Source organism: Aulonocara sp. 'chitande type north' Nkhata Bay, linkage group LG3 (genome assembly GCF_057382095.1).
Source record: "Aulonocara sp. 'chitande type north' Nkhata Bay isolate Kocher_YH1m ecotype deep benthic linkage group LG3, A_spYH_male_GT1.1, whole genome shotgun sequence".
Taxonomy (NCBI): Eukaryota; Metazoa; Chordata; class Actinopteri; order Cichliformes; family Cichlidae; genus Aulonocara; species Aulonocara sp. 'chitande type north' Nkhata Bay.
The window spans coordinates 18,592,172-18,606,944 of NC_141346.1; the positions used below are offsets into that span (position 1 = coordinate 18,592,172).

Sequence of the window (14,773 nt, forward strand, 5' to 3'; positions counted from 1 at the left end):
ATCATTTAAAAAAAAAATTAACTTAGTAACTGATTACTTTTGAAAATCAGTAATCAGTAAAGTAATGGGATTACTTTTTTGGGAAGTAATCAGTAATTATTTACTGATTACTTTTTTCAAGTAACTTGACCAACGCGGGTTGTAACAAAGCCTTTAGTGCTTCAATCTCATGCATGAGGAGTAACGTCAGTCTGGGAGAGTTGTAACAAAGAACATTCCAGTCTTTTAAACCAGGGTCCCAAATCCCAGTCCACGAGGGCCGGTGTCCCTGCAGGTTTTAGATCTCACTTTGGGTCAACACACCTGAATCACATGATTAGTTCATTACCAGGCCTCTGGAGAACTGCACGACATGTTGAGGAGGTCGTTTAGCCATTTAAATCAGCTGTGATGGATCAAGGACACATCTAAAACCTGCAGGACACCGGCCCTCGTGGACTGGGATTGGGGACCCCTGGTTTAAACACAGTGGGAGGAAAAAAAGGCTTCTCACAGTTGCAGTTCACACCATGGATCTAGTCTTTCCAGCCACTTTAATTAAAAGCATAATTGGTCAGTTCACAGCTAACTATAAGTAATTGCCTTGCAGCAGCATCCACAGACAGTAAAAAGCACTAACCACAGCTTAAAGCACGGTCTGGTGCTGCCATCTAGTGACACTTATCCAAGCCATTTCCTCTGACATTTTATTTTTTATACTGAGATGTTTTTCATATTATTTTGCCTAATTTTCAAACTTGTGAGATAAATAAATCATTTCTTATTTAATTATGATGTCATAAAGGAATAATCTTATTATCCTATCGCATCCTGATGAGTTTGATCCTGAATCAGATGACAAATCAGCTTTTGCAGGTTTGAACCTGCAGACACCTGCCAGAGTCTCTGCAGAGGTTTTAGTTGGAGGGTGACGCTGGGGTGATGTGCTGCTACCTTCTGGCAGGTTCCTGTGACTACACACTGCTCTACAGGCATTCAGATGTTGTCCCTGTAGTATCTACTCCACAGTGGAGGCTTGTGCTCTTGTACCTGTGTGTGAAACTGAGCCAGCTGATATATGCATTTTTTTTTCTCTGCCCGTTCTGTTGGTTTTTGTTTTTTGCCCTTCTCCCCCGTCCCTCTTCTCAGCTGTTTCTCTTTCCCTCTTTCTTTCTCCCCTTCTTTCCCCCAGTCAAGTCTGTCCCGTATTCAGTAAGTGAAAATAAAATAAACAATAAAAGGTGAATCAAATGGACCGTTACGGCAAGGCTGGGATGGTCAGTTTGGTAAAGTAAATCCGTTGGGCATCTTTCTTTGCCTTTAGACAACAATTCTGATGGCAAAAGAGCCAAACGGGACAGGCAAAAAAAAAAAAAAAAGAAAAAAAAGAAACTGAGCCAGCTGAGAGCATCAGCGACCACAACCGTCCACTTCTTAAACACAGAGGTCTCTGCTGTGGTTTCTCTCGCTCACCAGCAGTTGAGGATATCCTGTCATTAACCCTTACCGAACCAAAACAGGTAATTACACTGTAGCTGTAAAAAGCTGTTTGTCTACAAGCTTTCAATTAAAGAGGCGATAATCACTGTTATATGTTCAAGTGCATAGTATGGAGGATGTCATAAGGCCTTGAGGCAATCGGATGCAAAACACAATATTTATGAGTGTTTTAAGTTGTAAATCGAAACATGTAAACCGAACATGACAGGAAGGTTAAACGCATATTCACCACTGCATTCATTGTTAAAATCATTTTGTAATGTAGGATCAGCTAAGAACGTAATAATGAATGAATGTAATAACTGAGGGGAGTCCTCCGTTTCTCCCTGAAGGCGCAGGAAAGATGATGAGGAGGAGGTGTTAACAGTCCACCTCACAGGTGAGACTTGTTGAAACCAGCTGGTTAGGAAGCTGCAGGACTTTGTATGTTAGTTAACTACCAACTGATGTCTAATCCTCCTTTTATCTTCTTCATGCTGTACTCATAGTAACAGCTGAGCTGCATGTGAAAACAGAATCACCCGAAAGACTCACAAAGAACATCAGAGTGGCTCTTTATTAATTTAATGGATTAAACTCACATAAATAAATAAAATACAGCGTTCCTGCAACAGCGTCCACATCTCCCACTCATGCAGATTGCTCACTGCTTACCCGACACTCACAAAGCTTTAAACAGGACATGACTACAGAGTAAAGACATAAAGTGATCAGTAGGAGAAAATGAAGGAATAAGTGTTTACAGTAGAATTCATATCATCACACTGATTCCACTCTGACATCACTGATCAATAATCAAAGAACACACAGATCAAATTGATCGATCAGCCATCAGAGGAGTCGGATCAGTGGAGCTGCTTCTCTTCCTGATGTGCTGATCTCTCCCTGCAGAGGAGACACGACACCTTCACACACAAATACAATAAAATAATAAGTGAAAGCAGAGAGAACCAAATGAAAATGAACAAACACCTGTAATTGTGAGCAGCACGATTCTTCATCCGATTACGTGTCCGCGGCTCCAGGCCACACAGCTGTATCTGCCACTGTCTCTCTCTGTGGAGCGTTTAAAGGTCAGGCTGAACTGTCTGCTTTTCAGACGCTCGTCTTTCATCTTCACTCGGTCTCTATAATCCCGCTCCTGTTTGTCAGGCTTCTCAGGACGGTGCCACCACTCTACTAGAGTGTCTTCAGGCAGCTGAGCTGTGGTTTTAAAGGGCAACCAGACAGACTCCTCCACCTCCACCCGACACCCTGAGAGAACAGCAAACACAATGAGAAGAGAGTGAAATACAAAGATTTGACTGGTCAAAAACACCCACAAGGACTACAGCAGGTTCTACTGCTGCATTGTAGAGAGAACACTGACCAGCTGCATGGTACGGCAGCACTACTGCTATGGACCGCAAATGCCTGCAGAGAGTGATAACAACTGTGGAGAAGATCATCAGGACTCAGCTGCCCTCTCTGCAGAACATCTACCATCGCAGAGTCCAGAGGAGAGCTGCCTCCATCCTCAAAGACCCCACACACCCCCAACACGGACTGTTCACACTTCTGCCCTCGAGACAAAGGTTTAGAAGTGTGAAATTTGGAGTTTGGATTCGGGAGACAGACACTATCTCTACTTTCAAGATTAGGCTTCAAACTTTCCTTTTTGCTAAAGCATATAGTTAGGGCTGGACCAGGTGACCCTGAATCCTCCCTTAGTTATGCTGCAATAGATGTAGGCTGCCGGGGATTCCCATGATGCATTGAGTTTTTCCTTTCCAGTCACCTTTCTCACTCACTATGTGTTAATAGACCTCTCTGCTGAATCATATCTGTTATTAACCTCTGTCTCTCTTCCACAGCATGTCTTTATCCTGTCTTCCTTCTCTCACCCCAACCGGTCGCAGCAGATGGCCCCGCCCCTCCCTGAGCCTGGTTCTGCTGGAGGTTTCTTCCTGTTAAAAGGGAGTTTTTCCTTCCCACTGTCGCCAAAGTGCTTGTTCATAGGGGGTCATATGATTGTTGGGTTTTTCTCTGTATCTATGAAGCACCTTGAGGCAACTTTTGTTGTGATTTGGCGCTGTATAAATAAAATTGAATTGAATTGAAATCCAGACTCAACAACTCCTTCTTCCCCACTGCCATCACTCTTGAACAGCCGACCCACTTTGAATAGTAATAATGATTTTTTGCACATCAGGTCATCCTGCATATTAAGCTATAGCTCTTTTTCACAGATCTCTGTTTCAAATCTCCATATTTTGTCTGTTTTCTGTCTTCATTTATTTATTTGTACTATTTGTATTATATGTTCTATTTCTATTGTATATGTTAATCGGCATCTGTGGGTGGACAGCAAAGAAAGAATTGCTCAGAGAAATGCCTTTTCTCTTGTAAAACACATGACAATAACCTGGGAAGTATCATTATAATAGTAATATTACTCTTGATAAAAAGTATTAATGGCTTTCTCTAAAAGCAACATGAGGATCATGGCTCAGACGTTGTTTTGTCATTATTAGATAAAAAGGCCATAAACTTTCTGTGTGAGGGTTCAGTGTTAGCATGTTTCAGACAGCTGTCTGTAGTAGGAGACACTCACCTGACATGAAATACTGCCAGAAATAGAATAAAAGACCTCCAGAAACAACAAGAAAAGCCAGGAGAGCTGTGGTCCAGGATGGAAATGGTTCTGTGGAGAAAGACAAAGAAGCATTTGACCTTTGACCTTTGACTAAATGTAATTCATGAAGGAATTTGTTAGATTTAAGATGGTAAAGTATTCAAATTCAAATTTTATTTGTCACATACACAGTCATACACAGTACGATATGCAGTGAAATGCTTAGACAACTGCTCGTGACCTAAAGAAAAAAAAAAAAGACTGAATAGGATAATAAAATAAATATGAAAATTAAAATGAAGGGTAAATTTAGCTAGGAAGGAATAAAATAAAATATATTAAAGTTAAAAATAAAATAACTGTACAACAAAATGCACAATACACAAATACACAATATACAAATATATAAGAAAAATATATAAATATATATTTCCTAATCTCCTTCAGGTAGGCCGTCTCGTTGTTATCAGAGATCAGGCCCACCACGACGGTGTCGTCAGCAAACTTAATGATGGTGGTGGAGCTGGTAGTGGCCACACAGCCATATGTGTACAACGAGTACAGCAGGCTCAGAACACACCCCTGGGGGGCTCCAGTGCTGAGAGTGATGGAGGCATGTCCTCGGTTGGAGGCAGCTGCTGCGGGCTCACCCTGAGACACACAAAGCTCCACCTTCAGTCCTGACACTGAAACATCCACTGTAGCTACAATGATGCAGATGTGACCCTCAGCAGGTGGATTTCCTCTCCATAGATGTGTTTCCATGTAGATCATTAGTTACAGCAGTTTTAACTGTAATTGTAGGGTCTTTACAATATAAAGTGCATGAACTGTTGATTTGATTTGATTTGATTTGATGCTATGTGAATAAAACTGAACGAATAAGTGCTGATGTTTATTCAGACTGTCTCTCTGATCGATCTCCTTGACCCAACCTCAGTAATTACTTCCAGCCAGCAGCCCCATCCCTGCAGGAGTGCTCACACACAGCTCCCCATCCATCAGTCCTCCAGCTTTAATCATGAGTTTAAACTTTCTCTATTAACTCGCTTTCATGGTGCCTCAGACTTAAAGCCTTTATTTCACCCCGCTCTCTTAGCTGTTTAACTGATTCATAACTGTACTTTTATTTAAAATATTCAATCATTTAAAATAATTACTAATATATGTATTATATGGGGGGCGATCGTGGCTCAAGAGTTGGGAGTTCGCCTTGTAATCGGAAGGTTGCCGGCTCTGCCAGTCTCGGTCGTTGTGTCCTTGGGAAAGACACTTCACCCGTTGCCTACTGGTGGTGGTCAGAGGGCCCGGTGGCGCCAGTGTCCGGCAGCCTCGCCTCTGTCAGTGTGCCCCAGGGTGGCTGTGGCTACAATGCAGCTTGCCATCGCCAGTGTGTGAATGTGTGTGTGGATGACTAGTCATCAGTGGACAGAGTACATCAACATTCATGGCTCTGAATACACAAACGTGCGCTTAAATGAGCTCACATTATTCATCTGGACTGATGGATCACCTTTGTTTTTATAAGTCAGCATTACCATGGGAATTACAGTAAAGCACTATGTAAACAGAAAGTGGATTTATTTGTCTTCAGTCTTGATTCTGCATGGAAACAATAACCTGACATCTTTGGCTGGAATCATCAGTTTCAGAGCGTCGCCTGAAACCATGGTTACTGACCTGCAGCCTGACGTCACTCTCAGCAGCTGCATGTATGAGTGTAGACACGTGTGTGCAGCTGCTCAGCCGGGTGGATGTGTTAGTGGATACAGTGAGTGTGACAGTGAGGGCCAGACGCAACATGAGCACATGACTGCTGTCAGCACACTCAAGTGTATAAAGGTCTGTACCCTTGCAGTCCTCTTGCTATGAGCGCTCATATCCCCCAAACCCAAGAGGACTAAGGAGCTCTGAGCATTGCACCTCCACTGCTGAGAATACAACCATGTTCAGCAAAGCTGTGTTGGCTTTGATTCTTCTCTGCCGGTTTACAAGATCTGTAGGTGAGTTTTTGCATGAGAAAGATGGAAATCGTGTGTTTTGTCTGCACAGCAGTGTTCATGCACAGGTATATGTGTCTGTTTCTACACGTGTGCATCATGTTAGACTCTTCTAATGTTGGGAAGAAAATGAAAACAGCATTTTCTTCACTTCTCTAACTAAAAATCTGCTGTTTTGTTTTCTGTTTATTTTTGCATCTGTCAAGATTCAGACACGGGCACTGATTATCCTCAAGTGTTTTTATTACCGTGCGCTCAAATATGAGATTTGGAAGGACCGCTTGATTGTTTTTGTACTAGTGTTTGAAGTTTCTTTGCTAAATGACAGACCCTGATTCATGCACATGAAGGCTGTTGTGTTTATAGGTGTTGACAGACTCATGTTTAAGCATTGCCTCAGGTTTCATTGTGCAGGAAATGGACATGAAAATGAGTGGAAGGGGACTTTTTAAGTACAGAATTTGATACATGAAGATGAAGCTTCACAGCAGTGGCAGTTCCACACCAGATTTAGCAGGTTGGGCTCAGGGTGTTTTTTCATGGGGGCATTGAACCAAACCAAGAGGACAAAATTGAACTGCTTCATCTATGAAGGGGATTTATTTGGAGCACAAACAAAGTGAATGAACATTTAACAATGAAACAGAAGATTTCACATCCCGCACATGTGCACAGTTAATGTTTAAAAAGCACTGGCTGAAATGTCTATGGATTGAAACGTCTGCACCCATGACAACAGGCAGAGTCCATAGTTACAGAGAAGTCCACCCAAGGAGGACTTTCCTACCAGCTGGGCTGGAAGCTGTGCCCCATTCATGTGGTGGGGAACATCCTCAGACTTGGGGGGGGGGGGGGGGTCATCCTCGATCCTGCTGATGTCTGAAAAGAGATGAATATGGAGTAAACATGAGGCTGTAACTGAGAACTATAGTAACTCATTACTTTATCTTTTCATTATTATTCATTAGTGTTAATGAAACTGCGTGTATGGAGTGTCATCACAGGGCAGTGTGAGACACACAGGTCTAAGGACTGGTCCACTGTGTGTCCCTCACAGCCCGTATCCTCCTCCTCTCTGTGGCTCCCTCTCATTTCGGGGCTTTTCTGGTCAGATTCAACATGCTTGATCAAAGAAATTATTTTGGTCTTTCCTAGTAACCCAAGTTTACATGTCACATGGTTTACTTTTCACTCATATTATACAATATATACACTACAGTTTAATATTCATGATGATGTGCAATGTTCCCTCTAATTTTTCATGTGTCTGATTTTTCAACTCCCTGAGCGATCCCTTGGACCACTGTGAGCAACAGCAGACGTGTGCACTGTGGTCACGCCAGCATCAAATCCATCCAAGTTACTTGGTTTATTAAAATAATCAAATTACAGCATTTACATTTATGTTAGACTACTTTTAATTAAGTGCTTTAGCCCACTTACAATGAAAATTTAAAAGTAAATCTTGTTCATGACCTGTGTAGTATGTTAACACTACTGGAAGTAAAAATAACTGGAACTCCAATTTTGAAAGCACAACTTTTTTTTTCTTTTTTTTTTTATAAAGCTCTGACTTTATGAGTATGAGTCTGTGGTCTGGGAGAGAGTCCTGTAACGCTGTCTGCAAAATACAGCATATAATGACCAATGTTGGGAAATTACTTATATAGTTACTTCTTCAAAAAAGTGACTGAGTTTTGCAAACAACAAAGTTTTTTGCATCTGTTTATCTAAAGATGCAGCCAAGGTGTTTTTTTAAATAAACATTTCAAACTATTTACAGAACAATCCGCTGTTCTGCATCAAATTTGATGCCACACAAATTATTTGTGCCACTCCAAAAAATAATTTCTGTCCACTATGAGATAAAGGAGAACAACAGCCTGATACCTGCAGGCCTGACAACAGGAGATGTATCACTCCTGTAACACCTGTAACATTCAGCAGTCGACTCATTGCTCTGACACACACAACAAAACAATTGACTACACTACACACTAACTACACAAGACAACACACTGACTTTAGACTCCAAACACGCTGAACATTGCAAACGGCGTCACTCCTAAACTTGTGTTGAAAAGCCTCGAGTACTGTACCCTTTTTCAATACGAGCTTCGGAAAGTTTCATTTGGCCCTCTCTATCACTGTGTGTGTTGTAACAGGAACAGGAAATGATACTCTACCACAAAGAGAACAAAAAACAAGTGACAGCACCACCAAAAACTTGACTGACTTTACTCCTACACAGCACCCATGCTATCTTGCATAGATGGAGCGCTTTAGGTTGAAGTTGTAAAATGTTGCTTTTTTTGTTTCTTTCTTTGTTTTTTGTTTTTGTCACAATCAAGTTGTTGATATTTAATTATCTGATGTCCAACCACACCTTATCGCTCTCACTCAGACTTACATGATTTAAACTTTAAAGTTCCTTCATTAATTCCACCATCAGGCTGGGGTCTTTCTGTGCTTGTCTCCCCATGTTTGTTTTCAACACAGTCAGATTAACTGGTAACAAAAAACTGCCCATAGGTGCGAATGTGAGTTTGAATGCCTGACCCTAACTTATCTGTAACTCTGACACTAACACCACATTTTGAGTCTCAACAAATGTCTTCAAAATCATGGTGCCAAGAATTTGTCCCCATAAGGTCTGTTGGTCCCCACAAGTATATTAATTGTCCAATTTTTGGTCCCCACAAACACGTGTCAGGGTGAACACTCTCTCTCCCTCTCTCTCTCTCTCTCACACACACACACACACACACACACAGCTCTCAGTAAGGCCTGTTTTTAGAATCACAGTAATTCTATTTTCAGATTCAGGATCATGCAAGTGATGAGTTGGTGACACAATTCTTATCTTCCTGGGTTTGTTACAGGAAGTGTGTGTGTGTGTGTGCATGCATGGGTTTGTGTGTGTGTGTGTGTGTGTGTGTGTGTGTGTGTGTGTGTGTGTGTGTGTGTGTGTGTGTGTGTGAGAGAGAGAGAGAGAGTTAGCGTTTGCCTTGAAATGTACTTAGAAAAGATTGATTCTGTCCTGTGTTGTCTCTTCTCTCCTTCAGCCCTGACAATTATCAGAGCTGAGTGTGGACAGGATGTCATTCTGCCGTGTCAGGTCCATAAAGATTATCCCACTGCGGCTGTAGTGTGGAGGAGAACTGACCTAAAGCGAGAAAAAGTACTTTTGTACCAGAGCAAGATGTCTCATCGAGCCAACAAGTATCCATCTTCAACTAGCCGCTTTCATCTGATGGATGGATGGATGGACAGTGGGAATTTGTCCTTGGCTCTGCAGGATGTGACGCAGGCTGAGAATGGAACATATGAGTGTCTGGCCGTCGACAAAGAAAGATACCAATGGAAGACTCACATTGAGAATACTGATACCATCAACACCATCCAGCTGATGATTGTTCCAGTGGGTAAGTTTGTAGAGTCGTCAACAATCTGTTCTCTGTGTGCCTCAAATCACAACTACAGTTGCCTTGGTTACGCTGCAGTCTAGGCTGCTGGGGGATTCCCATGAGTGTTTCTTCTTACCTCACTATGTGTTTAGACACCTCTCTACACTGAATCATTAGTAATTATTAATCTCTGGCTCTCTTCCACAGCGTGTCTTTTCTCCTGTCCACGTCAGCTCCCCTCAGCTGGTCTCTCAGATGGCTGCTCCTCTCTGCGACTGGTTCTGCTGGAGGATTTCTTCCTGTTAAAAGGGAGTTTTACCTTCCCACTGTCACCTAAATTGTTTGCTTAAGTGGGTGGGGGTACACTGCAGGACACCTGAAGCGTTGTTCCTTCAGTTACAGCCCCTTGTGAAGATCAGCCTTTGAGCCCCTTTCATAAAACGTCTGCACACATGAGGCCGAGGTTCTGGGAGTTATAGCACAATTAGTTTAATCATGACTTACAATAAACATGATGAAGTTGTTTTCATCAATCTAAACTCACTGCTCATGTTGTTAGGTATACCTTGTTAGCACTGGGTTGGCCCCCTTTTACCTTCAGAACTGCCTTAATCCTTCAAGGCATAAATGCAACATGGAGCTGGAAACCTTCCTCTAACATTTTGCTCCATGTTAACATGAAAGCGTTGCACAGTTCCTGCACATCCACGATGTGACTCTCCTGTTCCATCCCAAGATTTCTCCACTGGACCGAGAACTGAGTCACTGTCCTGTTCACCAATTAGTATCACAGTGTTTTGTCCTGCTGGAAGATGGTGCACTGTGACCAAAATATGATGGACATGGTCAGCAGCAATGCTCACGTATGTTGTAACGTTCACACAATCTCAGACACTGAGGGGTCCAAAATGTGCCATGAAAATGTGCCCAGAGCAGCAGCTGGAACAGGCGGGATGGATCATAGAGAAGGTGTCGGGTTGTTGCTATGGGAGGGGAACGTGTCCTTTTATGCAGATATTGTTGATGAGACTTTGTAGAAAGCAGGAAGTAGATCATGTCTCACACCTGTCTTCTGTTTCTCACCTGCAGCTCCACCACTGAATGCTGGCAAAAGGCGGTTTGCTCCACCTACATGTGATTTGCTTTTGACTTTGGGTCTTCTCTCATATTTCTGTTTCTGTGTTTAATCTTGATGATTCTGTTAACACCGACCTCTGACCTGAAAGTCCTGCCTCTGAGTTTAAACAGAAAACTTTTTTTTTCATTTCTTTGGTTTTTTTCATATAACAGCTGTTACAATGAGTGATAATGCTGAGATTACATGTAAAGGGTGGAAACTCATATGTATGTATTCTTTTTGTGGTTTGTTTTTAAAGATAACCACAGGTTTTGATTTCACTGCAGTTTTCCTCTTATAATCTACAGTTTTCATGGCTGTTGCTTTAAAGGAGGTACTTGTTTAGCATGTTTGGACTCACAGGCAGGAGTCACATTAGTTTCACTGATGTTCATGATGAAAACAAGACGATAACTAAACACCTCTGTCAGTGAACAAGATCCAATCAGAAGTGCAGTAAGTTTAAAGCACATGTTCGATCTGCTCCCACCAAACGGTCCACCTCTTTTAGCAAACAGTGAAACTGTTTCTCATCGACTATGACCAAAACTAAAAGACACTGTTGTCAAAAGACTCTCCACACGTTCACGAACAGACTGAATTTATTCCACTAACAGTACAAACCAACGTTAGCCAATCAAATCACTGTTTGTGGAGCATCAACATCAACTATCAGGGTGTTGCACATGAACACTGTCAGTAACAGGCAGGTAGCATGGCTAACGTTAGCTGCTAATGAAGGCACTGCTTGCGCATGTCACAATTGACTGGACATGCTTGCTATGCTATATACTGATGCTATGCTAGAGCGTTAACTAGGGTTGCCAACCGTCCCTTAAAAAACGGAATCGTCCCGTATTTAGAAACAAAAGTACACGTCCCGTATTGAGCTAATAAGGGACGCACTTTGTCCCGTAATACAGTGAGAATCAAAAGTAGTCTATAACTTTTAATGGAATTAACGCTTTGTTTGAAAACATAATTCCCAGCCCCTCTCCTGCTTTGTGACCAATGAGCTGACAGCACACTTATGACAATTCGAGTATGACAATTCAGATTACCGCTCATCTCATTGGTCGAGGAAAGGTCGCTTACGGAGAAAATACCGGAAGACAACAGATGACCACAACAACAAGCACACGACGTTTACGTGTTTGCGCGTGAGCAGTGTGAGCGGCTGTGTTGACACCCTCACGAGCGATTGATGATCGGGAGCTGGTCGTGAGGTGTTAATCGCTTCTCGTTACCCCACGTGTACTACACGATGCACGATGAAGGCCAAAATCGGGCCGATCACCAAATCGGTCGCACGACTCAAAAATCGTCTCAAAATGGGCCAAAAATCGCACAGTGTAAGCCCAGCATTAGAGCAGCAATGTTTGTTCCCCTCAGAGAAAGAAAAAAAAAGGCTGCAAAAGTACAGGGAGGAATGGGAAAAGGAAAACACCTGGCTGGGAAAATGCACGATAACACCTTTAAAGCGCACTGCACTGTGTGCCGGCGCACTTTTTCCATAGGCATGCTTCTAGTGGTGGGGGCACATGAAGAACATGAGGGGCGTGACAGCTCGGGGAACCCATAACCAAGTTTTTGTCCACCAGGCCACGGCAGAAGCAGATATGGTATGTAAACATTGGTTTGTTTTTTTTAAACCCTCTGGTTAAGGTTAATATGGGCATGTGCAGTGAATATCAGCGCTATGTGGCCAGAAGTGTGATAATATAATTTATTTTGTGTAATAAACAACAGCAAGGATAGATGATTACAACAAATAGATGACTAATACATAAAAGTAATACATAGATGAATAATGATGATGAGTTAAGATGTGTAATCATGGGAACAAGTGGGTTTACAAACAGGAGCAGCTGATTAGCATTAGAAAAGCTGAAATAATACCTCAACTGAAGCCAACTGTACTAAATGCACTATATGTGCACTGTTACAAGAGTATTTTTCGTTCTATTGTTTTCTATTAATTTATATAATTTTAAGTTAAGCAGGACAGAGTTCTTTTAAAGAAAGATTTACTTATATTCTCAAAAGTTAAGCATGACAGGCTTCTGTTTAAGAAAGAGACCTGTTTTACTGTGTTAATGTTGTCATTTTGAGCTAAAAATAAATGGCTAAATGATCATTTGTTTCCCATATGGTCATATCACAAAGAATATGCATCTGCTTAAATCAAATTCAAGTCAAATGGTTAAAAAATAATTTCACACACAAAAAAAGAGCTACAAAATTCACCACACTGGGAAGGGTGAACTGGGTTGCCCGGCCCTGGCCACGAGGTGTCCCTTATTTATTTTTCAGGGAGTTGGCAACCCTAGCGTTAACAGTTCCTGTAATTCATGATTTAGAGCAGGGGTGGCACACTGACTTTAGATGGTGAACCACAATTATAGCTATAAATGGTACCATTAAACTTACTGTTATTCTTTGACACAGTGGTATGACCCAGTCTGTCTTTGCATGTGATTGGCTGTATCATCCCACCCCTGTTTGCATGGAGATCAGCAGGACTGAAGATTCAGCTCCCACATACATTCGGGCCATTAATAACTGACATATGAAAGTGTATTAGGGGCCTGATGTGACCCGCTGGCTGTATGTTGGACAGCCCTGTATTAGACGCCAAGTCATGGCTGAACGGGCACAAACAGCGTCATGCATGCCCAGATTTGTTTCTCACTACTTTTTTTTGAAAAAAGAAAAAAAAACAAACAAACCCACCCATGAGCTTCAGATTGTACATTTGAATCTGTGTCACAGTGTTACTATGGGGATGAAGGAGCTGCTCCGTGGCTGTAACAGTCACTGCTAAAGGAGCTCTCAGCGCCTCCACAGCCTCCTGCAGGGGGTGGAGGTACTGTCTATCATGGGGGACAAATAAAGCTTTAGAGTTGAACACCTCGCTTGCTATACACACAATATCTGTGAAAGTCGTATCATATGCACTTTACAATCACAGCGACATAGAATGTAGAATATGAGCCAACAGGCCACAGCACTGACTGTGCTCTAAAACATTAGAGCTGATTCAGAGCCAGAGCAGGCAGCTTTAACACTGACTCAGCTGCAGTGTGCCTGATATTTCTTTGTAACATAGCTTGAATGCTGCTTTATGTTTCCTTTGCTTTGTGTCTCTATTTGTAGCGTCGTGACTGTACGATAACTATCCTGTGATGAACCGTGAAACAGCAAGCGCCGTACGAAACACTCAAATACTTAGCCGTCCCTGTTAGCTTTACAACTCCTTTTTTGCTGAGCAGCTTCGCCAAGGAACATTGTGTTTGTTCTCAGTAAGTCATTTAAACGGTACTCTCTACAACCAACACACACACACACAAATGCAAAACAAACCAAAGAATCTATTTTCAAACTAAAGTGTTAATACTTTCTGTCTGTGTGTCGCTGCTGATTCTTAACACATGAGTGTTGTCAGAAGAAAATGACTCTGTTGCTATGGTAATCCCTGCATGAATGGATGTTTTTAGCCTTGTTTTTCTCTTATTTTTTTTTCTCTAACTGCATCATAATTTTCCCAAGTCTGAAAATTACACACGAGGACATAATTACCATCATGTATTAGTCTGAAGTTTAATTGCTGTCGGCAGTTTTTTTTAATGGAGAGAGAAAGAAAATCAACCAACACCCCAGAAAGTTCTAAAGTGTTGACTTGTTTGTGAGCAAACCTGCAGACTGAGCAGGTCTAATGATGATGTCCCTCTGGATAAGTCACCGTCTGTTCTTTACTGTAGAAAAGCCTTTTTAAAAAGCTGCCTTATTCATGCATATTCGCTTGTGTGCAGCCTGACACAGTGTTATCTCTGGGATTTCCCTCAGGTCTGCAGAAAGTGTCCTTAAAGTTGAATATTGTGACAGTAACAGTGAGACTGAGCTGCTCCATCTGTTTCTGCTGCCGCTGACTTCGGCTCCTTAACTCTTTAAGACGTACCATAGAAGAAGTCCACCAGAGCTTATATTATATTTTTACATGCTGTAGTGCCATTATTGGGAGCATTTCAAGTTGATATACATTAATGCAGACATATTTTAATAATATGTCTGCATTAAGTGCATGGTAATTACATAAATTGCAAAAAAGTGCAATAAACTACAAAAAAATTTAAAATCGTTTTTGTTTTTTTAACAT

At 41.8% G+C, this 14,773-nt stretch overlaps 1 protein-coding gene and 1 long non-coding RNA gene across 3 annotated transcripts in view; one reads left to right on the forward strand and one right to left on the reverse strand.

The window, feature by feature from the left end:
* Positions 1–2,034: 2,034 nt before the first annotated feature.
* The window catches only part of LOC147334334 (uncharacterized), a 43,360-nt gene continuing 30,621 nt past the window's right edge, over positions 2,035–14,773 (reverse strand). Inside the window, exons 3-6 of one of the 2 annotated variants that reach the window (XR_015126075.1) lie at positions 6,881–6,972; positions 4,073–4,162; positions 2,452–2,733; positions 2,035–2,364 (exon numbers count right to left, since the gene is read on the reverse strand). This is a non-coding gene — a long non-coding RNA (uncharacterized LOC147334334). The remainder of the gene's footprint in view (positions 2,365–2,451; positions 2,734–4,072; positions 4,163–6,880; positions 6,973–14,773) is intronic. The other variant, XR_015126076.1, reaches the window with a different exon arrangement.
* On the forward strand, positions 7,067–11,063 carry LOC147334335 (uncharacterized). The gene is made up of 4 exons (XM_086287750.1): positions 7,067–7,103; positions 8,178–8,325; positions 9,169–9,518; positions 10,590–11,063. Exons 1-4 carry the CDS (start codon positions 7,067–7,069, stop codon positions 10,685–10,687), a joined length of 633 nt encoding a protein of 210 aa, XP_086143876.1. The 3' UTR covers positions 10,688–11,063.